Genomic DNA, 26,536 nt, shown 5'->3' with positions numbered 1-26,536 from the left:
CCAGAGAAAAAGCTGACAGCCTTATCAAGGGGCTCGACAGACCAATGGGGGTGCAAAAAATCGTGTGATGTGGAGCCTAGAATCCGGTGTGGTCAGGAGCCCATTCTGCAGGAAAGGAAGGTCTGAGCGGGGGGGAAAAGGCGCCTGGCTGGTCTTCGGTCCCCTTGGCGCGCGCTGGGGATTTCCACACACCCCAACAATTCCTCCCCCCTCCCTCCATATCGTTCACTGTCATCTCAGCGGGTCAATGGCCGGCTCTTTTCCTCCGGCCCGCCACCCGAACGGAGAGGGGCGGGCTGCAGCAAGAGGAACCTTTTCGGCCCGCGAGGAGGAACCGCCAAGCAGCCCGAGGGGAAGCGGACGGCCACTGCGGTGGCAGCTGTGGCGGCGGCTAGAGCGAGAGCAAGCTGGAGAGGCTGCAGCCTGGCTGGGCGGGGAGGCGGCGCTTGGGTCCCCCAGGCCTGGCGCGGGTTGGCAGGGGTGAGGGAGCGGAGGCGGGGCGAGAGGCGAGCTGGGAGGGACGCCAGGCTGCGCTGGGCTCGGGCTGGCTGGCTGGCTGGGGCTGAGGCGAAGGAAGCAGCGCGGCGGCGAGCGAGGGCTGCTGTGGCGGCGAAGCAGCAGCAGCAGCAGCAGGCGCAGACGGAGGCTTGGCGCGCTCGGCTTCTCTCCCTTCGCTGCAGGGCGCGCGGCTGGGGCCCGGGCGGGTGCGTGACAGCCGAAGGTGAGAGCCTTTCCTTCCCGCGTCGCCGTCCCCTCGCCGCCGCCGCCCGCCTCCCTTCCCTGCCTCGCTGCTGCCGGCCTAGCGAGCGTGCGGAGGGGAGTCCGGCGGCGGGGCCGGGACGCCGCTTGGCCGCGCGCTGCAGACATCCTGTTCGGCGGCGCGAGGCCTCTTGCCGCCTGAAGGGGGGCTTCGCTGTCTCTCTCTTGCGCGCGGCTCCTGCTTCTTCCCCTCCCGGTGACAGGCAGGCAGGCAGGCAGGCAAGCAAGCAAAGCCTTGCATTGCATTCATTTCCCGTCTCCCCTGCCCAGCTGGCTTGGCTGGAGGAAGTTGAACTGGAGCGGAGCGGCGTCCTTGCAGTAGCGGGACCCGATCCCCGCGCCAGCTGGTATGCTTGCGAAGGAGAGAAAAAATGCTTCCTCTGGGAAAGGGCGCTCAGGATTGCAGGAGGTTGCATTTTATAGCAGCCCCGCTCCTCAGCCCCAGACCAGCCTAGGTGCCCTCCACTCTCAAGGTCTGGGAACTGGGAAGGGAGGAATTGCCGGGTTAAATATTTCGTATTCCCTGCCTCGTCTCCCCCTTTTTTGGGTGCTGGTGGCGGCCGACAGAGTTGAAGCTGCGCTGAACTGCAGCATCGCGGTTAGGCGAATTCTCAATCGGCTACAGGTCGTTTGAAAAACCCGGAAGGAATAAACCCTCTCGCTGACTTTATATTTCAAAATCTGAACACGTTTCCTTTTTCTTTCTTTTTCTGCCTCCTCCGGTGATTTTTATGGACTTTGCACAGCGGCTGTGCTGCGTGAGGAAGTCCACACTGCTGGTTTATGTGGGGAAGCGAATCAAAAGAGTGCATGGCACTTCTTGGTCTAGACTCTAGACAGTGTGCAATGGCAAGAGTGGAGCACAAGGTGCTAGACTTGCTTGATGCTAAATAAAGCTGGCTAAATATTGACACTAAAATCTCATTCTCTGGATAAGTGAGCAATCCACGGAAGTTAATCTGGAAAATTGCTTCACACCATTTTCCTGATAGGAATTTTAATCATGTATCGGAAGGCTAACCCCCCCCCTCCCCACCGCACTCCTATAATGTATTCATATTATAAGTACCGAATTTGCATAATGTTGTTCAACATAACTTTGCTCTTTTCTACATGCATTGTCTTTACTATTTTGAAATTTTTAAATTTCTCTTATAAATAAGTAAGCAAACTCTTACTACCCTACCAGGAATACACAGGGAGACTTACTGGTTTTAATTAGATGCAATGTGAAGCAGAGATGCAATTTGTTGAATTCATAGCCCTGATATTATATGAAGCTTGTGCTGCCAAAGCTGCATTTCGGTGAAGTGTAATGAGCTGTTAAGCGAACTTCTTGTGCTATCCTTGAGTGCTGCATTGTGTTTGCTTTGGGATTTACTGGTGGCATTTTAGAAAAATAGTTCTTATTAGTGTATTGTGTCTTTCCTGGAAATGGAAAGTGTCTGGTTCTGGAGGAACAAATGGCTGGTTGAAGGATTTGAGTTCAGGAAGGGGAGAGGAAAGTCTTGTGTTTTCTGCTGCCAAATTCTTGCCTCTAAGCATTGGATTAAAACGTGCCCACACTGAAAAAAGAGGGTATAAGATGCATAGAACCATTTGAATAGGCAGAGAAATTTCTTGCTATTCAAGTGCAAAAGGAATTAAGCAAGGTACTGCATTTTCACATGATGTGTGTTGCTGGGTTATATTTTTATTAATTCATCAACAGAAAAAAACCCAGTGTGTGGTACCCATAGTGTGAAAAATGAAGACACTGGGTTGTATCCAACATAATCTCTACTCAGAGTAGACCCATTGAAATTGACTAACTTATTTATTAATTTCAATAGGTCTACTGTGCGTAGAACTTATTGGATACAGACCAATTAATTGGATGTGTAAGGGAACAAAAAACAAAATAAAAAACCAACACCCTAGTAAAATCTCTGTGGTGCCGACAGGAGGAGCTATTATAACTTAAGGCTATGGCACTCACAGGTGCAATCCTGTGCCTGTCTACTCGGTAGCAAGTTCTGTTGAGTTCATTGAAACTTACTTCTATTTCAGTAAGTACACAGTTGTAGTCTTAATGTGAAGCTTTTTGAGGAATGAATGCAAAGTCTAAAAATTTGTGTAGTAGAACAGATGCTTTGCAAGTGTAAGGTTTATTAAATAATTTTGGCCAGAAGAGCTGGGAATGACTTCTACAGTTAGAGTACAGTGGTACCTCAGGTTACATACACTTCAGGTTACATATGCTTCAGGTTACAGACTCTGCTAACCCAGAAATAGTGCTTCAGGTTAAGAACTTTGCTTCAAGATGAGAACAGAAATCGTGCTCCAGCAGCGCGGCGGTGGCAGGAGACCCCATTAGCTAAAGTGGTGCTTCAGGTTAAGAACAGTTTCAGGTTAAGAACGGACCTCCAGAACGAATTAAGTACATAACCCGAGGTACCACTGTATACTGTTCTGAGGTAGAGAGACTTCTATAAAGAAAGAATCCCATTACTCCTCAGGATTAAAACCTGTAAGCTACAGAAGGATAAAATCTGGACCACATAAATTTAATGGGCATTCTGCTTCTTGATCAGGCCAATCCAATTCCACTTTATTTAAAAGATCATAATAATGTTTCCATATAGTACTTGGATTGTCCCGCAATGCTGTAATCACTTATAAGGGAGTAAGCCCCACTGTACTTCATGGAATTTACTTCTGAATAGATGTGCAGAAAATTGCATTCTAACTTCTTTAAAAGCTCCTATAATTAGTACAGGACTGTTTACAATAATGGCTGGAGACAGTGTTTTAATTTTGTTTAAAATGTAATTGGCTTGTGGAATACATTAATAGCACAAAGAATAAACGTAACAAGTAAATAGTTCTTTTAAAAAGTTATTGCTTTAATGTGTAAGGTCATAAAGATGTCTTAGGCAGAGCAAATAGCTCTTCAGCACAACTTCAGAAGCAGAAAACTCATACTAAAATGTCTTGGTCAAGGAAACAGTTGAGTCTATCCTGAGAGATTCTTTCCTGTTCTCAAACTGACTGCAAACCAGAGACTGATCTGTACCCTATCTGTACCTTGCTGGTATAAATACTGCAGTATTTCTGTATTATGGAAGTACTGGAGCACGGCAGCTGTGTTGGTAAGATCCATCAGTTTGCTGTCTTGGAGAATAGGCTTAACAGCTAGAGGTTTGCTGGGCAAGACCATTGCTTGGCCCTGATTTCCAATACAGACTTGTACAGGCTGATAACAAAAAGGCAAAATGAAACTTCTGCATTTGGGGAATACATTAGTACATGAGTATAAAGTTCAGCACTTAACAAAGCAACTTGGGGCATTTGCTTCCCATGTGATCCATTGTCAACCCTGAGGTTCAAGGGGGTTGTTGCTGTATTGTATCTACGGTGCAACCCGCCCTTTTCAAATTTAACTGAAAGTTTGTTGGAGTGGGTGGAGGGGCTGTGCTATCTTTCTCTACTGGTGGGGAGGCGGGAAATAGGTCAAACTAGACACATTTTACAGTGTTTAGAGAAGAACTCTTAATTGGCAGTGTGCCAAAATGGTTGTGGCAATGAGAACAAAGTGAGTAGGCCTCCTCACACACTTGTGCGCTGGTGGAGCTGAAACTATTTCTTAGCGTGATAATAAATATTTCAAAGCATTTGAGATATTTGGAGAAGTGTTAATTTTCTGGCACAGGTTGTGTATATATTTAGTTGAGTGTTGGCGATGTTCCAGACTCTCAGGTCAAGGTGTGTTTAAGTGGACTTGCTTGTTTGTTGCAAGAATTAGTGACGAAAACAATGTACACAGAACAATTTAATTAATACTTACGGTGCATTCCCCCTTGTTTCCAGTTCCAGATGTGTTCCTAGGCATAGGTGTGAAAGTTCTAGAGTTATTAGTAGACTTTCATAGCCAGTGCCGAAGTGTTCAGTTCCTTAGTGCGGGCATGTTGAGGCACATAACCTTACCCACCCCACCACTATACTCCAAGAGTCTAAATCCAATGTAAGATGTTTGGCTAGCTTCCACCAGTACATAAGAGCCCTGCAGGATCAGATCAAAGGTTTATCTAGACCAGCATTCTAGGCCAGCTTGATGCCTGGGCAATAGCACAATCCCATAGGTGCAGTGGCAATGCTGTGCAAAATTCTGCATGCTGTATCTATAGAAAGTGGTTTTCTTTTCTATTAGAGGCTGTTTACTGAGTGTAATCAGTAAATATATTTACTGATATGCATATTTTTTCCTTACTAAGAGGTTTACCCCTGAGTTTTGGTGGTGGGCTTTGTTAGATGTTTTTGCATTTGTCAAGCGACTTGGAGGCGCCACCTTCTCCGGAGGATCGAGGGGACCTGATGTGACATCCTGTTGTCGTGCACGCGATGTTGCACGACATCAGGATGCCGTGCAAGATCGGGGGGCACAGTGCCTCAGCCCCCAGGAGCTGGCACCCTTGTAGCATATCAATTCTTTCAATGCATCATTTCCCCTTCCTGTCAAGTTCTTTTTGCAGATACCAGAGAGTGGAGAAAATTAGCATATAGTGATACTGCATGTTCATTCGTGGGTTCCTAAGTACAGCAGAAAAGCTGGAGTACTGTGGGAGAAGAGCTTTTGTAGAGACACTACATGGTGCCTTTGGATGGTTGATAATTTGTGGCATCTTTAGAATCAAAGGGGCAGCTTTGCAGTGAGGAGTGTAACAGAATGACAGAAGAGGGGCTGGGGGGAGATAGGCACTTGTAACAGAGCTTAAAGGTAAAGGTAAAGGTACCCCTGCCCGTACGGGCCAGTCTTGACAGACTCTAGGGTTGTGCGCCCATCTCACTCAAGAGGCCGGGGGCCAGCGCTGTCCGGAGACACTTCCGGGTCACGTGGCCAGCGTGACATCGCTGCTCTGGCGAGCCAGAGCCGCACACGGAAACGCCGTTTACCTTCCCGCTGGTAAGCGGTCCCTATTTATCTACTTGCACCCGGGGGTGCTTTCGAACTGCTAGGTTGGCAGGCGCTGGGACCGAGCAACGGGAGCGCACCCCGCCGCGGGGATTCGAACCGCCGACCTTTCGATCGGCAAGCCCTAGGCGCTGAGGCTTTTACCCACAGCGCCACCCGCGTCCCTGTAACAGAGCTTACTGGCTCTCAAATGTAATTCTTTTTTAATCAAAGCAGTCAGTATACCCAACTAACATAACCAAAGTAGGAGTTTGGGAAGGGACTGAACTTGCAGGAGGTCTGTTTCTCCTCTTTCTTTCCAATAGTTTCACCTTTTAAGTCCATTGATAGATGGCGACTTGTGCAGAGCTGCTTCTTGACGTTGTGTATATGCACAGGAATGCTCTTTTACACTTGGCTTACAGTCACACAGCCAAATGACAACATGCATGAAAATAATTCTGTTGACGGATGATGATTGGTTGTCCTTATTGATTAGTCTTCACCAACATTTCCTCAGTGCATTGGAGATGTAGGGGATCAAAAGGCACTCCCCCCCCCCCATATATTATGAAGCATGGCTCATGGAAGAGTAAACATGGTGTAAAATCCCATTTTTTTAAGATCATGAGAACCAAAGGTCCTGTTATCATTACTTCCAATATATTTGCCAGTCATCGGTAGACAGAGATATGGCTTCATTCATACACAACTGCACATTGCAGGTCTAGATATAGAAAAAGATGATAACTTTTAGTAAACATTTACATCCATTAGTAACCATCGGTTATATTGAGAAATATTTCCCCATATTTTATCTTCTGATGCTGCTGAATCTGTGTCATTGCTATTGCTTGTGAAGCCATCTGTGCTACAAGTTTCTTCACATAATTCCTCTTCTTCCTGTGAACTCACTAATACAGTCATCAGGTATCTGTCATCAATAATCATTCAACCAGTGTTATTAATGGAGCAGTTGGTGATAATAGCAGTACAGTTGTCTTCACTGAAATCTTTGGTAAGAAGTTATTTGTATATAGAGAAACAAAGTGCTGGATGTAGGAGGAAAGAGGTTAACAGTGGTACCATCACTATTTTGGATCTCAGTATCTTGAGCTTCAATATTTTGTTTGTGTGAGATTCTATTTTGTTTCTAATTTTTCCACATTTCTATGGTGGCCCTATTTTCACAGAACAGTAAGCCATGGTCAGTAACAAAACATGGCATACCACAAATCATGCCCTTCCTTTACTGAGCTGGGCTGGAACAAAGCAGAGTGCTGTCTATATGTTACATGTGAACCAGCACTCATGCTTTCCTTGTCTTCAGATGAGCCATGAGCAGAAGCCAAGGTTTGTTCTGGGCTTCTGTTTGTGGCTTGTTTGGAGAGAAACAAATGTAAGCCCTGGTTCACATTTATTTTCACTGTGCTAAGCAAAGGGAGCAGCAGAGTAGATGCAATATGAGCAGTCATGGTAAGCCATAGTTTACCATGATGTGTGAAGCCAGGCCAGGTCCTAAGATCAAATTCAGGAGACACATTAGAAAGCTCTTTGGTTTCCAACACCCAGAAACTTGAGGACCATGTAGGACAGGGGCAGGGGACCTTTTCTGGCTGGTGGACAAGATCCAAACCTCCACCATCCACTGCAGGTCAACTTGACCAGGTGTGGGAGGTGCTCACTTGTCCCATTGTGACATCAGGCGATAACTTCAAAGGCATGCTACAGATGAATAATGTCTATTTGCAGCTGTGGTTTGAATCCAAACATCCAATTTTATTTTCATTTATTTATTATATTTATATATCACCTTTATCTTCCAAGGATATCAAGGTGGTGTACAGTGGATGCTCGGGTTGCAAATGTGATCCGTGTGGAAAGCACGTTTGCAACCCGCAGCACCGCGCCTGCGCACGGGTCGCAATTCGGCACTTCTGCGCATGCGCAAAGCGCAATATAGCGCTTCTGCATATGCGCAAGCACTGAAACCCGGAAGTAACCTGTTCTGGTACTTCCGGGTTCGGCGTGGTGCGCAACCCAAAATCACACAACCCGAAGTGTCTGTAACCCAGGGTATGACTGTACATGGTTCTCCTCCCCATTTCATCCTCACAACAACCCATGGGTTAGGCTAAGAGATGGTGACTGGCCCAAGATCACCCAGTGAGCTTCATGGCTGAGTGGGAATTTGAAGCACACTTAGCTCAAATGGACGAAACAGGGCTCAGTTTCAGTTCCCATCAGCTGATGGGCACTGAAAATGAGCCCCCCTTAGTGCAGCTGATCCCAGTGTGGCTCAGATGCATGAAGGCACAGTATGTCACAGCACGGAACATGTATACTGCCTTTGGTGCAGAAGACAAAACTGTCTCCTTAACTCATAATTTTCATGCTTTTTGATGCATGAATGACTTTGTAAGAACCTTAACTCTACTGAAGGAGTTTTGATCCTAGAATTATTAGGTCAGGTGTAAATGGTTTCTGTGACTTTGAAAATGTAGGATTGGGTACCACGTCTATTCTACTATGAGCCATACTTCATGAAATACAGGTTTTCAAAAACTGTGTTATGTGATCCTACTGCAACTGGGATAGAGCGAGGTTTTTTCCAGAGAATTGCTTTGGCAGAATTCATCCATCAGTTGGAATTTTCACTTAACCGTTATTCATTATACTTTGCAGCAAATGGCAGAGTGGCAGGATAAAAAAAAAAAAAATTATCCTGTAAATAGTCTCACCTGCTAGAATTACATAGCCCCCTGAAGACATTTTATTCTTTGCTTTAAAAGGTTTTCACTGTTTAAGTGAATGCTTTCACTTGTTGGTACAGCAATGCAGCAATTAGATTATGATTTGAATTTAGCTTTTTCTATAGCTGTAGAATGAATAACAGGTGAAATAATAAAAACTTTATAAGGCACCTACTGTTCTGGATTTCTGTAAGCTAGTGTTTAGTGTGTATATTTATAGTATTTTACAGCAGTGTATTGCTTTTTTAACTTCGTAATCACACCAACATGATTTAAATGTTCAAGCCTCGTCTTTTGCTCCAGGTCTAATTTAAGTATTTACCACTTCCCCCAGCCTGACAAAATACTGCTCCTTAGGTGGTCTAGCTTCAGTACAGTTACATAAAGCTGTGGGAAATCACATCAAAATGTGAAAGGAGTAAGTTAAAGTCTTCATAGAAAAATTGTAACCTTGCTGTTAAATGTATAGTTTCTGAGGGAATAAAAAATGGAGGCACGTGATTTCATGCATAAAATCAATTTGTGTTCAAGCAGTGCTTCTTCTCAAAAGAACCACCCCAAAGCAAGAAGGCATGCTTGGGAGGATGCCATGGGTTAAACCCACCCTAGTTTAATTCACTCTTTCTCATGCTTGCTCTTAGCGTTGGAGAAGATAGACCAGTGGGAAGAAGAACACTGATCCCCTAGGATTATAGCAGATCTTAAAGATAAGAAGCCTAGAGCACCTTTCCTGCCTTCTCCTGTCTTGGAACTTAAGCTCCTCTGTCCATACTCAGTCGCTAGATTCTGCCATGATGGATATTTGTTGAAGGATGGTTTGCCCCACAAACTTGGCCTAAAATGAAAGACTTGTGCTCCTTCATGCTCTCTCCCTTATCGTCACTTTTAACTGTTCGCCCCTGTTTCTGTCTTTTTAAGCATGTATGATATAATCACCTTTTATTTCCTATTCATTATCCCATACCTGTTTTAAGTCTTATGTGTTCAGTTTATCCGTATGTTTTATCTTGTACTGGTCTGTGACCGAAATAAAGTTTGATACTGATGTTTAAGCTCCTCTGTAAAAAAATATGTATGAAATCGGGATTCAGTAATTTGCGAGGGGTGGGTGGTGGAAGTGCACCAAACAGAGAGCAGGGGTGACTTGGCCATTAAGGATGAGCACTTATTAGGGGGACTTCCCATAGAATCATAGAGTTGGGAGGGACCCTGAGGATCATCTAGTTCAACCCCCTGCAAGGCAGGAATATGCAGCTGTCCCATAGGGGGATCGAAACTGCAACCTTGGCAGGATCAGCACCATGCTCCAACCAACTGAACTATCCATTCTAGCAACCCCTGGACTGGAATGCGGAAGCATTGTTCACCTGGTTTCCCAATGCAGAGGTCGCTGCTGGTAACTGAGAGAGGCGAGATGGTGGGGAGGGTGGCATGGTGTGGGGCCTGTCAAACTGACGCCCCCACCTCTCTGCCCACATCATACTTATTTCCACAACAGCGTGCCCCTCTCAATTACTGGCAGTGACCTCCTCAGTGAGAAGCTAGGCAAGCAATGTTGCTCCACCTTGCTCTGTCCCGCCAGACTGGACTTGATTTCCAATGTAGAGGCAGTACTACAAGAAGTAGCGCACTGGAAACTAGTTTTCAGTATGTGCACTGAAGTTGTTAGTGCCCACCCCCTATCTATATTACGAAAAGAGGGGTGCATGTGTAAGAGCTTCCCCTTGGTGCCAAGTAGATTCTTTTCTGGGTTGGCGTACCTCCTTGGAGTTCTAGTTTGAGGTCCGTTTTGTCAGGTCTTCCATTATAATTTTTGTTCTGTGGCAGCACACTTGTTTCTGAAACATTTCCCACTAGAACCTGAGCTTGCCATAGTTAGGGCCTTCAATGAGAATGGGAGTAATTACATTAATTTCATGTCTGAATTTTTTTCTTCCTCTGTAGGTGAAGTATGTGTGCAGAACTCCACCGCAAAAAGTTTAAGAAAAGTGAACATTTTCCAGCAAGTACATCAGAAGGAGGTGCAGCAAGGAGTAATTTTCAGCCCACCTTGAAAAATTGTGCCCATAAGTGCCAAGCTGACCTGAAAAGGAACTAGCTGGGAGTCTATACATAGATAAAAGTCCACTCTTCTGAAATTTCACTGATTAAATGTAAAAGACGCACATACGGCCTCAGCTGTACAGCCACAGATTCTGGTGCTCCTTATGTGTTTGTGTTACAGTCCTTCTAACTGACACGTTACTTCCCCTGTTTATAACTTCTTTCGCTGTATATACAATAAAACCGAGTAGCACTGTGTTGCTGTTTTTCGCTAAAATAATTGAATGTTAAGACCTTTGCCAAAATGAGTGCAGAAGGATACCAGTACAGAGCTTTATATGATTACAAAAAAGAACGAGAGGAAGACATTGACTTGCACCTGGGAGATATTTTAACTGTGAACAAAGGTACTTTAGTGGCCCTTGGATTCAATGACGGGGAAGAAGAGAAACCTGAGGAAATCGGTTGGCTGAATGGTTATAATGAAACTACCGGAGAAAGGGGGGACTTCCCAGGAACTTACGTAGAATATATTGGAAGAAAAAAGATTTGTCCCCCAACTCCAAAGCCTCGTCCTGTCCGACCTCTTCCTGTGGCACCAAGTCCAGCAAGAGTAGGAACAGACAATGATCAACCAGGTTAGTAGCGACTCTCCCCCACCCCTAATCATTGTGGTTCAATGTCCAAACCTTTATTCTATGGAATATTAAGTGGATACTGCAAACGGTAAGTCATTGAAATTGGTCAGAACACTGGTAGCTTTTTTTATTATTATTCGTATTTTTCTAAACCATGTTCACTTTGTAACAACTGCATTTTCCTATTTGGACTAGAAAAGAGTCCATGCTTTCCTTGCATTTTGATTGCCCTGGTGCAGCATGACCATAAAATCGCAAAAACCATAATGGTTTTGGGAAGTACTTCAGCATACTTGCCTTCAGACTGTGTTCCAGAGAACCCTGTGGTACTTCAGTAAGAATGTTGGTAACGACAAACAAGTTTTCTTTAAAGATACATTTTCCATTACAGTGGTACCTCGGGTTAAGTACTTAATTCATTCCGGAAGTCTGTACTTAACCTGAAACTGTTCTTAACCTGAAGCACCACTTTAGCTAATGGGGCCTCCTGCTGCCGCCACACCGCCAGAGCACAATTTCTGTTCTCATCCTGAAGCAAAGTTCTTAACCTGAAGCACTATTTCTGGATTAGCGGAGTCTGTAACCTGAAGCGTATGTAACCTGAAGCATATGTAACCCGAGGTACCACTGTACTACCGAATTTCCTCTGTAACATTTTACCCTTTTGAGTCTCAGGGCATGTTGTCAAGGCAGCTAGGGTGAGATCTGGCTAGTACTCTTCAGTGCTGTGCTCTTGAAAATCTACAGAATCCTCTGCAAAAAGTAGGGGTTCTCTTCAAGACAAGTATGGAAGGGGTGTCCTAAATACAACCCCCCCAAAACCTATTCCTCATCTAACGCATAGGACAGGGAAATTCTAAGATAATAAACATTTCAGTTTAGAGCAGCTGTCACCAATATGGTGCCCTCCAGATACTGAACTATAATTCCCATCACCCAAGATTATTGGCTACACTGCCTGAGGCTGATGGGAGTCTGGCAATATGTATGATCTGCGCACATGAATTATAACTTTTTCAATAACACCTGGGTAGTAGTAACCACACATATCACTGAAACTATTATGTACTTGCAGCTATAAATTGAAACGAAATATCACTGCTACCGTTGGATTGTATTCATGTGCCAGTTCTTCTAATACAGCTTAATGTTTAAGAAAACGTACACTAATTTTATTCACATAAATCCATGGTTTTTAAATGTAATAGGGGCCAGCCCTACCATCAGGCAGAATGAGGCAACTGTCTCAGATGCTTCTGCAGTGGCCCATGGCTACTTCTCCAGACTCCTCCAGTCCTTCCACTGCCCCCCCCTCCCAAATGTGGCCTATTGCCTCAGATGCAGTGAACGATGCCATCTTATCACTAGTGTTAATGTATGCTTCAACTGCTGGCCCAGCTGGTTTTTGCTTGAGGGAAACACCATTTTGTCCTTTGCTTCAGACAGCAAAATGCCTTGGACTGGGCCTAAATGTATTTTTGCTGTCCTCTGAGGCATACTGGTATTGAAAACCAGGTCAATCAACTTTTTTTGGTAAGAAATATATATATGTAAGAGAAGGAGGTTGGGAAGGAGATGGTTTTGACTAATTATTTCACCTCCCCACAGTCCATGTCCCCCATATCTGCTCCAGAGAGTTGGGAGGACCCTCTGGAACAGCATGGGTGATGGTTTGGTGCTTGCAAGGGGGCATGGGAATCACTGGAAATTGCCTCGCTCTCATCTTCTCCTGATGGAAGGTTCCAATGGATCAGAGAGTCTTCCATCATTAGAGAGATGCCAGTTGGATGCAACACTTAGTCTTGGTGACTTCTAGTCCTTCATGTTCTCTCTTCAAGCTCTCATGTGTGTGTGTGACAACAGAAGTAACATACTAGGAAATCATTTTTGTTACTTTAAATGAATTCACGTAACATGAATCTTTATCGTTTTCTTTGTTGAGTAACAGTGTTTGTCATCTTCGCCTTTCATGGACCCCTGAATCCCGCCTGCCCACCAAAATCCCAAAGTAGTACAGAATGGTAAAATGTTAAAGCTTGATTCAGAAAAGTAGTTGCTGGTGGGAAGGTGGCAGAGTGGAGTGGAATTGAATTGCAAGAGGTGGCTCTGGCTACATGCATCTGTGTACATCCATCTCCTTTGACGTTGCCTGGGGAGCAGGATGTGCATAAATGAATTTCCCTCTGAGGTTCTGTTGTGCAGAATGCCCACAAAGTAGAAGAGAAAGTGGAAACATGTAACATGGTATTATCTGCTGTCTTTCTTACACATGGCAAATGTAAGCACCTTGCATGTTTAATAGAGCTCTTCTAGAACAACAGAGGGAATGATTCACAACTGTGTGAGTGTTCCACAAAGTAGTGACAATATGGCTGCCTACAGCTCTATGTTGAAAACATAATCTCCCCTTACATATTAGATATTAAGAAATGCCTTTGGATCCTATGGTGTGGGGGGTGCTTAAATACCAGCACTGGTGCCTTCCCCCTTCTGGAGTCACAGTGTAAATTATTAAAAGTGGAAATTCTGTTCCCAGGATAATGAAATGGTTAATCTTTTATATAGTCCAGATGAATGTGGGCAGCAAACCAACAGGAACCTTCCCAGGATAATAAACCATTGTTCTGCACATTAGAGTGCATTTTGACTATAAGGAGACTTGATGTAAAGCTTGCTTGACTGTATTTGGTCAAGTTCATATTTTCCAGGCTTAACCTTTTCATACTGCTCCATCGGTAGGAGAGGGAGCACATGAGGAGTGATGTTTCTTACTGTACTTCTTGGGAGTCAAATTGAAAATGAAAACATAGTTGTATGGTTTACAGATTAGGCCTCTCTTGTGGTTTCTCACTGATATGTTCACCATGGTACCTTTCCCCCAAACTATTTTTAACATGTGTTCCCATAAACAAAACAAGCTTTATTTGGGGTTTCTGCTTTTGTTTATCAGACTTAGTAACTTGATACTTGGAACACTTCTTTTTCCTTAACCAGACAAGTGTTTTGTCTTTGTGAGCATACATATCTTGAAATCAACAGATGTGATTGAAATTTGTGCACTACGTTTGAGGAAGCCTGAGCTTTAATTAGCTAACAGAAATGTTTTCTTTTTCAAATTTAATTCTCTATGCTAACCTAGGATTTAAAATATATAATGCTAACCAAAGCAATTTAATGTATGCCTAAATAACATAGACTACATAACACAGAAATTCTTAAGGGGTTGTGGAAGACAAATAATAATTGTTTTCAACAGTTTTGTCTCAGCCTTTTGCAGTTAAAGTAACAGTTTTGTAGCACCCTAATTACTTAACAAATTAGTAACTGGCTTACCCATTCCAAGATCTTTATCTTCAGCACTGTTTTGCTTTGTGAATGGTTCTACATACATTTAAGCTTTTAACATAAGTATCAGTCTGCACTTTGCCCTTCATGTTCCTTTGACCTCATTGCTTACAATCCTTTCCCTTTGCATGCAATTTAGGATGACATTTTGCCCATCTGATGAAGTGGACCTTGCTTACCAAAAGCATGTGACGTAAGAAATACATGAATCTTTAGGATGCCACAAAACACTTTTTTATATAATAACAGTGGTTAGCCTTACTGCAGAAAAATGAAATTCCTCTTTCTAACCCCCCATTATTGAAATATAAATTAGTTATTGGGAATTCCAGTGATTATCTGAGGGTAGGACCTCTGTGTACTCATGTAAGTACATCTTGACAGTAAGGGCCAATTTAAGGATGGGTGCTACTGCCTCCCCATGTTTAGAACTCTTTCTGTTATTGTCATATCTAGAAAGAGGAATTATGTGATATGGGGAAACCATGTGGTTATGTCAAACACCAGTATCATTTCTTCCAGGGATGCTGGTCTTGGAAGAAACCACATCACTCGCCCACATGGTGTGGTTTCTCTTTTCAGATTGGAGCCATAAGGAATTTAGCCAACAGGAACCGGCTGTCACACTGCTCTGGTAACCAAATAGCCATAACTTATGGGTGAAATTCAGGAACACCCCCTTGAAATTTTGTAGACAGTGCTGTTTATACTTGGTCATTACTGGGGGGGGGGGGAGAATTGGGGTGATTGGAGAAGTATGGATGGTCTTTAAGTTTTGCTCAGAGGAGGCCCGTTGAAATTAATGGACCTAACTTAATCCTGTTCGTTTCAATGCATCCATTCTGAGCAAATTTCTGTTGGATACCTCCCAAAGTATGTTTCCCCTTCCAGCCCCCCCCCCCCCCCGCTTATTCTACTCCACTAACATTTGTGTGAGGGACGTGGGTGGCGCTGTGGGTAAAAGCCTCAGCGCCTAGGGCTTGCCGATCGAAAGGTTGGCAGTTCGATTCCCCGTGGCAGGGTGCGCTCCCGTTGTTCGGTCCCAGCGCCTGCCAACCTAGCAGTTCGAAAGCACCCCCGGGTGCAAGTAGATAAATAGGGACCGCTTTCTAGCGGGAAGGTAAATGGCGTTTCCGTGTGCGGCTCTGGCTCGCCAGAGCAGCGATGTCACGCTGGCCATGTGACCCGGAAGTGTCTGCGGACAGCGCTGGCCCCCGGCCTCTTGAGTGAGATGGGCGCACAACTCTAGAGTCTGGCAAGACTGGCCCGTACGGGCAGGGGTACCTTTACCTTTACCTTAACATTTGTGTGAGTATCAGTGCTGGTATAATCATATGGTTGCAAGATGGATGGCACTTCTATTACTCCTCCTGCCAAAATAATAATAATCTGTATAACCTTTAAGACGTTTATTGGTTAATCTATGTGTTTACACACACACACACACACACACAGAGAGAGAGAGAGAGAGAGAGAGAGAGAGAGAGAGAGAGAGACTGACTTTTGGGTATGGTGGTTGCCCTACCAATTAATATTAGAAATATATTTTCAAAGGTAAAATTTTTCCAAAATAACCTTTGGTGGGGGGGGGGGGGGGAGGAAGAGACATAGCGGTGAAGTTGAGGACATATCTTTGTGAGTTTCACCTCTCCATTTGACAACATTCGACAAAGCTGAACAGCATAGTCTTTATGTATATTCTGTCTTTTGTTGGGAATTGCACAGAGAGGGAAATGCAATTATGAGCACCCTGCAGAAGAATTCAGATAATCCCTAGGGACATCTTCCTCAAGGGAGAGAAGCTACTTGTACAAATAAACAATATCAGGAGTCTTTACTGATAGTAAAATATTGAAAATTGACAGTTCAACGCTGTGAAACAGCATCCTATTCTACAGCATATTTGTGTTTCTTTTAAGAGGCATTGCAGTCTACTGGTCTGATTCCCCAGCAAAGCAAGTGGGGTTGGTTGTTTACTCCTGAAATAAAGCTTCTGAAGAGATAAGTGACAATATCTCAGCTTGCAAAAAATCTCTACTGCTGTTTTTCAGACCCAGAAAGAAAATGTTTCAAAAGTTAATTGCATTATTTACAAAGATGTGAAATAATATATGAAGTCTCTTCAATATTTGTACAGATACTTCTGTGGGAGGCAGTTGTCTAAAGCCAGGATAGTGGGGAAGTCTTGGTTTCCCCAGACGTGTTGGTATATCCATGAAATATATTGCAAAGCCAGGTGCTTTTAAAACCTGTGACATTTACAAGTAACATCCTGCCCTAACTCACATTTCAATATGTATCTTGATCCCTGTACTCTAAAACAGCAATCAAACAACGTAGCTGAGAAGTTGGTATCCCATTATGGACTTGTACATCATGGACTTGCACATGTGCAGGAAATCCAAGAATGGGCTATATCTACATGTTTGCTCACAGAAATAATAGTTCTCTTCAGGTGTTCTAAATACCTGTGTAGGAGGCACAAAGATGTACATGTTGGCTCCACCCCTTCACCCTGCGCCTTCCCACGTTGAGCAGGAAGATCTGAAGTGGGATAATAAGCCCGTTCAGCACTAAAAATGCAGGAATGTTGGGATGGAGGGACATGGGGCTGACTTCCTAATGTATGCATGCTAACAATTCTGAACTCCACAATGAAGAGGGGGGGTGTGTGGATGCATGTGTGTGTGTGTGTGTGTACATACACACAAATATATATGGCTGTTTTATTCCTAAAGAGAAGAAGAAAAGGGGAAGGAATTATTACAATGTTGTTGTTGTTGTTGTTATACCCTGCCCATCTGACTGGGTTGCCCCAGCCACTCTGGGCGGCTTCTAGCACGCATAAAAAGACAGTAAAACTTCACACATTAAAAGGCTTCCCTATACAGGGTTGCCTTCAGATGACTTCTAAAAGTTCTATAGTTACTCACCTCCTTGACATCTGATGGGAGGGCTGTTTCACAGGGTGGGTGGGTCCTGATAGCTTGGGATGATGGGAGTTTTAGTCCAAAAACAGATAAGAGACCCAAGTTTGGGGAACTCTGATATAGATGGACATGGTAATACACTTTCTGAACAACTTTTACATTAATACTGTTGAAAAATGCATTGACATTTCAATATGCCTCCTAAAATGTCTACCTGTTTAGGAAGTTTCTGTTCACTAGTTGTTGTTTCGAAGGGCTAAATGGCTGATTTATCAAAGGTCTTCTAGGTAGCTGTTAATCTTAAGTAATAAACACACAAAAGGGATGGGATTATCAGTTTGCTTGGCATATTTTTGGTGTTACATTTGAACAACTGATTTATTTATTTTTAAAAGGCTACAGCACTCCCCCCTCAATGCCACAGAGCTTTTCTGACTGCTGTTTGACTCCATCTGCTGGTAAATACTCATAGTCCCAAAAATATTTAACACAAGTAATTGATGGATTGAAAGTAACAAAATGGAATCCAGTCTTTGTGTGTGTCCCCCACCCAACCAAGACAAACATCTTATTTAAATATTGTATCTAATGGTTCCAACCTAATAGTGTATCTGATTATAACTCCTGCTAAAATTAAAAGAAAGCCAAAACCTGTCGTCTTGTCTACTTTTAGGGCTACTTGCTTGTGTTAAAATAGACAATTGCATACCAGCCCCCAACCCCCATCCCACCCAACTTCTAATACAAAATTGAAGGATATTCTTAATTGGTGGTAATGTGCATTGCTGACACAGTCTATAGGTTTAGCAGTCTTTCACTTGGGGTTTGCTTATAAAGGAAGACTTGGTTTCTTGCAAAACGTGGTCATTTGCAGCTGCTAATTTCTTGCCAAGAAATGATTAATTCTGTACCACCATGCCCCCTTAAACCTTTTCTTAATGCCATTTACAGATACACAGTTTCTTGTGAAAGAACGCAGATGTCTGCAGCGCAGCTGGCCATAAAACTTTCTGCATGTGTATCTTGCTTAAAATCTTGTGTCCATGATGAATTACCATGAAATCAGTCTGAAGGCTGAAATCTGAGGAATTACCTTATTTTAATAGCCTGGAATGAAAAGGGCATTTGTGTTGCACTTTAAGTATTTAACAGTGGTTATGGCTTATGCAATCTGTGGCATTATACTGACAGTACTGAAGGAGTGGTTGGGTTTGCTTTATTAAATCCAGCCAGCTTTTAATTTTTATTTCAAAACAGAAAGATTCAAATGCCATGTCCTAATTCTTTAAATTCTCATCCTGCCCTATAACAAAGATAGTGCACTATATAACAATGCATAAAATCAAATAAAACACAACATATTTTATTTTTTTAAAAAAACTTATGTTGACTAAACCCTGACCCCAGAAGCCAGCCCAGACAAAGGTCTTACAGTGCTTCTAAAAAATATGCTTAGTTTTTTTGGCTTGCTCCCAAGGGGAGGGGAATTCCACAGCTGCGACAGAGACCAAGAGCTCTTCTGTCTGTGCCTTTTTGTTGTCTGAACGGATCCAGTGAATGGAGTTTCCAGCAAACTTTCTGATGCCCTGAATAGATTGGAGTTGGTTAGCATGTTTGTTTGACTTTCATTTATTTAGCAAACAAAACTTTAAAAGCACAGTGCAACATTGGGATTTAATATGCTGCATACATATCAGTTTCCCCCCTAAAAAGTATTTGAATTGAACTGTGTGGTTGATTGCTGAAAAGTCAGTAAACCACACCTGCACTGCAGTATATGTCTACTCAGAAATAAGTCCCATTGACCTTACGCTCAGCAGCACATGTTCATAGAACGACAGCCTTAGTGTTGACTAAATGCTTCGTTCAAAGCTCTACTGGCAAATTATTCTTTTCTGAATGCTTGTAAATATTTTAACACACAGCTCAAGAAACTGGCTAAGGAAAGGAATAAAGGGACCAAAAACTTGTTAGGCCAGTTTTAGCATGCTTAGAAATCAGTGTGTTTAGCTTTGTTATACAGTGGTACCTTGGTTCTCGAATGGCTTAGTTGCCAAACAAATCGGCTCCCGAATGCCGCAAACCCGGAAGGAAGTGTTCCAGTTCGCGAATGTTTTTAGGAGGCTGAACATCCGACACTGTTTCTGCTTGAGTGTAGGAAGCCCCTGCAGCCAATCAGAAGCCACACCTTGGTTTTCGAACAGTTTCAGGAGTCGAACATACTCCCAGAACAGATTAACTTCAAGAACCAAGGTACCACTGTATATGCATGCGTGTTTAGGAACAATACAGTTCAGGAGCTGTGTAATTTGACTAGTATTGCATAGTATAGTATCCTTTCATTGTGTTACTAATCAATTTTCTGGCATATGCATTTTAGAAATGGAAAAATTTACACGGAAAAATATAGTAGTGGAAAAATTTCCACCCCCGTCACTGAATGTATCACATACAAATATTAGGAGGCTAGTCATCGCTGATATTAGAATGAAATGGAATGAGGAATAGAGGAAGAGCCAAGCTTAGATAAGCCTAAAATGTTTAGAGATTTGTAGTAAAATTTAGCTGTGTTTTACACAGGGATGTGATTTTGCTGTGCCTCCCTTGAAGTTATAATGTGGCTTAAGGAGCCAAGATAGACATTACAGTGGTACTTCGGGTTACATACGCTTCAGGTTACATACACTTCAGGTTACAGACTCCGCTAACCCAGAAATAGTGCTTCAGGTTAAGAACTTTGCTTCAGGATGAGAACAGAAATTGTGCTCTGGCGGCGCGGAGGCAGCAGGAGGCCCCATTAGCTAAAGTGGTGCTTCAGGTTAAGAACAGTTTCAGGTTAAGAATGGACCTCCGGAATGAATTAAGTACTTAACCCGAGGTACCACTGTATATGGGAACGTGAGCTTTCCTTCACAATGCAAAGGCAGGAAATCCTTCACTATCCCAATACAGGGGGCAGTGTTTACAGAGAGGAATAAGCAGGTGGGTGGGAACTGACCCCTTCAACTTACTGATCTTCTGCCGATAGTCCCTCCGCTGCACTCGCTATTATCTATGGGGCTGTAACTGCATTTCTCAGGATAAACCCAGAGTGGGCCCTCAGACAGTTCTTGAATCTGAGTCTCCCAGCTGCAAACCCCACAATGCTGCTTTCTCAAAGTGCAAGTTACTGGAGGCAAAAGTAATCACTGCTGCAGTGAGTACAGAAGCTCACACAGCTGCTTGCCTGCTAAACTGAACATCATAGGACATCTCATGATGAATGGTGAGCAGGTGAACGACACAGTTTGCACCACTGTGATTGCTTTCTGTTACAAGCAGAGATTTAGTCATAATTGCCCTGCACTGTAAATGCAGCAAAACCCAACTCATTATCCTGCATCTGTGGCTCATGTAATTCATAGTCAAAACTGGTCTCTTTTTTTTACTTGCATGCCTTGCTGTAACGGTTAGTAGTGAGAACAGTACTGAGGGGTTTAGCAGTCTGATTAAGCTTGCTGGAGCAAGGAGAAGACTCTTTGCTCACCAGCAGCAAGAGACATAGAATTGGACTCCCCAAGTGAATGAATGACTGCTCTTCCTTTGTGTAAGAAAGCAGGGTGCTGATTACTACAGCTCAGAGCTATCCCCATACATGTGCTTTTGTCTTTTGTTGAAAGAGAAACTGATACTCAGAGAAGTGGGGCTTGCATCCTGGTCTCAACTGTGAGCGAGCAATGACAACATGTGAATTCCAGACAGGGCCAGGAATGGATTAAGAGCTTCCTGTCAGTGTTGTGTATCAGGCTGTAAATCTTCAGTTTTAAACAGTCACTTGAATACTTAATCTTAGCAGTCCTTGCAACAACAAAAATCCAACAAGGCAGGCCAATATTATTCTTCCACATACTACAGGCGAGAAGAGATGCTAAGACTTGAGAAACTGTACTGAAGGCCACTTAGCAAGTTTGTGGCTGAGCTAATATTTGAACTGGGGTCTGCTCAGGCTTTTAACCCAACACTAAAGCAGATGGCAAAGAGATATTTCTAGACATTATGGCTGTGCAGCTTCATATCAACTTCAGCCTAAGCACATGCAAAGTGGTGCATCGTGAGACAAAAGTTCCTGATTGCACATAGATGCTGATGGTGTCCAAGTTGGTTGAAATTGTTCATGAGATCCTTGGTTCATAGCAAAAAGCTCACTGACAGCACCTGCTGATTGTATAGCAAGAAAACCGATTGTGTGTGTGTGTGTGTGTGTGTGTGTGAGAGAGAGAGAGAGAGAGAGAGAGAGAGAGAGAGAAGAATGAAGGGATGTATGTGGACCATCACCTATGAAGGAAGGCTTGAGAAGTTCCAGCTGCTGAGTTTAGGGGGCAAAAGAAGAAGATAACTCATCATTATGAAAAGTGTGGAGAGAATTATGAGAGAGAGAAAATACTCTCTCTCCAAACACTAGAACATAAGAGTGTACAGTGGAATTGATCAGTCACAAATTCAGGACAAATAAAAGTAAGCTAAACTTCTCTCAATAATTATGGAATTTATTGCCACAGAATGCCACAGCAAACATGAGTACATGTCTTTTTTTAAAGGGGGGGGGAGGCTATTCTTTGCTTTATAAATTATGATTACTTCTTCTCTTGAGAGAGAGAAGCTTCAGAAATGGTTGCTGTTTGATTTTAAGCTTTTGAACATGGACTATAGAACAGATTTAGAGTTCTTGCCAATTCAAATCCAGTCGGCTGTTCCAAATCCGGAATAATTTAGCTGATAATTAGCCTGCATAAGCATTTTTATGAAAAGCATTATTGAGGGCTTTTCCTAGCATAATCCAGTTCTGAGACTTGACCTCTCTATGGGCTTCAGAGTCTTGCTTGTTAGTAGGAGAAAGTGTTGAGGAATGCATATTCAGTCATACAATGGTACATAACAAGAGCTACTTGTTTTTAAATCAGATATCTAGATTTTAAAGGACCTCTGTTCATCCAGGAAGGGGCCTCCTCAAGTGCACTGATGCTGCAAAGTGATGGTAAAAAAAGAAAGGAAAAAACAAGCTTTTTAAAAAACCACCCTTAACTGCCACCGGTTCTGTATTTTTGCAGTTTCCTCTCTGGGATATATTTTTGTGCTGATGCTAACAAAAATATTAATTATTTGTGGTCCAGAAATGAATTCTAATGGGGCATAATAATTTTGGGGCCTGTACCCAGTGAGATGGTAATAGCTGCAACACATGCCATGGGCTTTTTAAGACCCCTTGTTGTTAATAAACTGACAGTTGTCCTCACTCATTTTTCAAAGCACCTTGCAGTGAATGTACCCGTTTAAAACGGTTACAGACTAGTTTGACCACTCCAGACAGCTTTCAGCAAATAAGGCTGTTTGCTGGTCAGAATTGTGTCTGCACTGCAGGCCACTTTGAGAGAGAAGGCATGATCTTGTGCCTAACAATCAGGTGGAGGTCACTTCAGGGGATGTCTCAGTCAGCACTATGTAAGTGTGCAACTGCTAGGAACCCACAGTGTGTATTGCTGGCATCACTGGAGAATGCTAGGTGGATGACAACTATATGCTTGCATAGTGCTGACTGAGACACTCAGGGTCCCATCATCACCTCTCAGCGGTTACTGGCACGCTCTCCTTACTGCCTCCACCCTGACTGCCTCTTGGCAGCTCCCAGATTTGTAAATAGCCACTTTTCTATTTGCCTCTGGTGATGAAGAATTGCCTCCAGGTGTCTGGGCAGGGAAGATTTTGCAATTTAGGAGAAATGGCACTTCCCCTCCTCTTTTTATGGAGCGGGAGACAAGTTCGTAACTTTTGTGAGCTTGGCCATAATTAAGGTTCCTTCATAAGCTGTTTGTTAAAGTTAAATGCCCACCATTTGAATGACTGAAGTAAAAAAAAAGAAAAAAAGACCCAAATTGATAGTGTAAATATCTATGATGTTTGAGCATTTTTGCCAACATACGTTGGTGCAACTCTCCCCACAAGCACAAGAGGGGGAAGACAGTTATAGGCTGGTCTAGGGTTTTCTCCAGATGTTTCCTCCAAAACTCACAACTAGAGGGTTTTTTTAATTATATTTAGGTAAGAGAAGGAACCAATTAACTTTTTTTTAAGTCTGTGCTATTTGCCTGATGTTCAGCATTTCTCATTGACTGTTTGTATCCAGACAGAATAAAAGCACATGTTGCCCCTTTTAATCTGCAAGGTTGAATTATCTTTTTCGTAAATAACTACCACTGAAATGCTTTAAAAACGACATTTTAATTTTTTTTGATAAGGGTGTATTTAACTTTCTTTTTGTTCTCAAATATTCCATATTTGTTCAGAGTAAGACAGGAAAGAGCAAGCTGTCATCTTCCTCCTACCAAGGTCGTCAGCCAAATCCCTCATTAACGTGAGTGAAAATAGGATCAGACCAACGAAGATTATCCGGGATTGCCTGTTTAACCTGGGAATCTTGTCTGAGAAAGTACTGTGGGGTTGCACTATAGCCATAAGAACAGCCTTCAGGATCAGGCCAATGGCCCATTCAGTCCAACACCTGTTCTCACAGTGGCCAACCAGATAGCTGTAGGAAACCAGGGAGCAGAATATCAGCACAAGAAACACCCCCCCCCCCACCTCCACCTTCCTGATTTCTAGCAACTTGTATTTGGAAGTATTGCTGCCTCCAACAGTGGGCAAAGAGCACAGCCATCATGGCTAGTAGCCATTGAAAGCGCTCTTCTCCATGAATTTGCTTAAAGCCATCCAACCTGGCAGCCATCACTGCTTCCCGGGAGAACACATTCCCGAATTTGACTATGTGGTGCACGAAGAAGTACTTTGCTTTATCTAAAACAAAAGTTTATCCCAAACCTTTGGGAGATTCCATCTAAGAACACTGTTAGAATGCAGTAGGTGTTAGAATTCCTGCTCCATGATTACAGTCATGGGATTTTTGTCTATCACATGACGGTGTACGTTTTGACTCCACAGAGTGGGAAGTGATGGAGATAGGATGTTTGTGTTACTGTGTTCCATGAAGTGGGACTATTGTCCTTTTTTTTTTTTTTTTTTTTTGCTGTCTGATGCTAGAGAGAGAGGGAGCCAGGTTGCAGTGCTGTGTGTGTGTTTGTATGTAAATAAAGTAGATTAGCCAAAATGCTGAGTTGCTGAGGTCTGTTATGCAAGCTGTGAAGACTCTACGGATCCCTAAGTGTGCCGGTGTCTGTTGGCATCGGTCACTGTGATGTTCAGGCTGAAGAAAGCTTTTGAAGCTCCCGAATGAACGACCAGGAGGGAGATAACATGCCAGTTGGGTATGTGTCTCTACCAGGGTCCTACTCGAGTGTAGGATGAGCTCCTGACAGTAGGATCACAACTTGTGCACATTTAACTCATGTGAAAGCAGCTTTATGCACTTGGCAGCTTCCATGAGTAGAGAAATGTCACGTGGAATCACCTCTGAATGATTTCATGCGGTTGAAGGAAAAATTTGAATTACTTCAGAATTTGATTTTGCAAATGCATAAAACATTTTATTTATGTTATTCATATTTTGCCTTTTACCAAACAGCTGCAAGCTAGCTTACATTTTTAACAATACAGTATCATAAGAACACATCCACCACACTAAACAGCAAAATTAGACCAGGAAATAAAACTGTGAGGTCAGTAGTGAAAGCTAGACCAAAGCAGGAAATAAGTCTGAAACATCAGTAAAAGCCATTGGAGGCTTGGACAAACACAGAAGGCATCAGCACCTAAGAAAGCATAAGCCAAATATTTCTTGGGAGGGAGTTCTATAATTTGGGTGCTATCATGGAAGAGGTCCTCTCTCCAGAAGCTACTTGCTTAGACAAGAGCACCAATAAATTAGTGAGCAGGTTTCTATGGGTGAAAGCAGCCCTTTTAATACTAGGACATGTAGGACTTTAAAGGCCCAGACCAGCAAATAAATGCATATATAAAGACAGTAAATGTGCATTTGCAGATGCCTATACAGTATTATACTGGTACATGTAGCAAGGAGCTGGAATGGATTATATCCCTTCTCAACCTGTGAAGAACTTGAGGGACTGTTTTATATTTTTCTCACCGCACACTTACTGTGGAAGAACTCTTCTAAAGTTGGAACACCTTGTTTCTTCAGTATGGGAAATTTCTTCCATAGAAACAGCAAATTAAGGTTTTATTTATTTATTTCACTATTTTGGTTTCTAAGGGAAGACAAGACAAAGCAACAAATCAGTTCTTAACAGTAAGAAACCACCCAAGACATTTTGCTGCCTGAGGTGAAGCACAAAGTAATTCCTCACCCCCAGCCCACATTCTGAACCCAAGTGGACTGTCAATTGAATCTCATTTTAGCGCTGGTGAAGGGTAACATCTTCCACTGCACCAGAGTTAGGGGCCCCAGAACAGACCGTGTGGCAACAGAGGGGAACAACAGCTGGGGAGCTCATGGCGGAACAGTTGCCTCCCTCTGTCTACCAGCCCCTATTGACGTCATCTGTTGCCTTTTTTGATAGAAGTCTTATTTCTCTTTGGATTCCTGTCTATGTACAGATTCTGTACAAGCTTCTGTACTTTGACTTTTCTATCTCTTTCTCTCTCTGCTAAATCATGAAACTTCAAAAAAATGAAGAGGGGAAGGAACGAAGAGGAGAAGGAAGAGTGGTAAATGAGAGATTGATGGAACATATGTGTGCTTTTTGAGTACCTAAGGGTTGTGAATGTACATTTATATAACAGCTAATATTGAGGAAACCATTTGTGTCGGGGTGAGTAAACCTCTGACAGATTACATGCAAGCACTTGCGCATGTGTTTCATTATTTGATTGCCTTAGGAGACTGCTGTTTAAGTTGGCAGATCAACTTATTAAAAGCAAAGCTTGTCTGCTGGCAAGATTACAGCACACTGGGGGTGGGGGAGGGCAGAGAGCCCAAATGTTGAGGTAGAGTGTGTTTATAGTGTAAGGAAACTATAATGTTACTGGAGGAAAGTAGGATTAAATGTGGTTCCAATTTATTGTACTGGGCTCAAGATTATATTCCTTCAGGATTTGGGCATATATGATGTGTGTGTGTGTGTGTGTGTGTGTGTGTGTGTGTGTGTGTTTGTGTGTGGCTTTTTTAAAAAAACAAAACAAAACACGTTT

The 26,536-nt window shown here is 43.0% G+C and overlaps 1 protein-coding gene across 1 annotated transcript in view; it reads left to right on the top strand.

The window, feature by feature from the left end:
• Positions 1–579: 579 nt before the first annotated feature.
• Positions 580–26,536, top strand: part of PIK3R1 (phosphoinositide-3-kinase regulatory subunit 1) — a 63,790-nt gene continuing 37,833 nt past the window's right edge. The window contains exons 1-2 of the mRNA XM_028748042.2: positions 580–721; positions 10,387–11,123. Of these exons, the coding sequence (XP_028603875.1) occupies positions 10,790–11,123 (334 nt within the window). The 5' untranslated portion in view covers positions 580–721; positions 10,387–10,789. The remainder of the gene's footprint in view (positions 722–10,386; positions 11,124–26,536) is intronic.

The sequence above is a fragment of the Podarcis muralis genome, chromosome 11 (assembly GCF_964188315.1).
Source record: "Podarcis muralis chromosome 11, rPodMur119.hap1.1, whole genome shotgun sequence".
Taxonomy (NCBI): Eukaryota; Metazoa; Chordata; class Lepidosauria; order Squamata; family Lacertidae; genus Podarcis; species Podarcis muralis.
The sequence above is the reverse complement of the archived record's forward strand: the minus strand, read 5'-3'. Positions and strand labels throughout refer to the sequence as shown.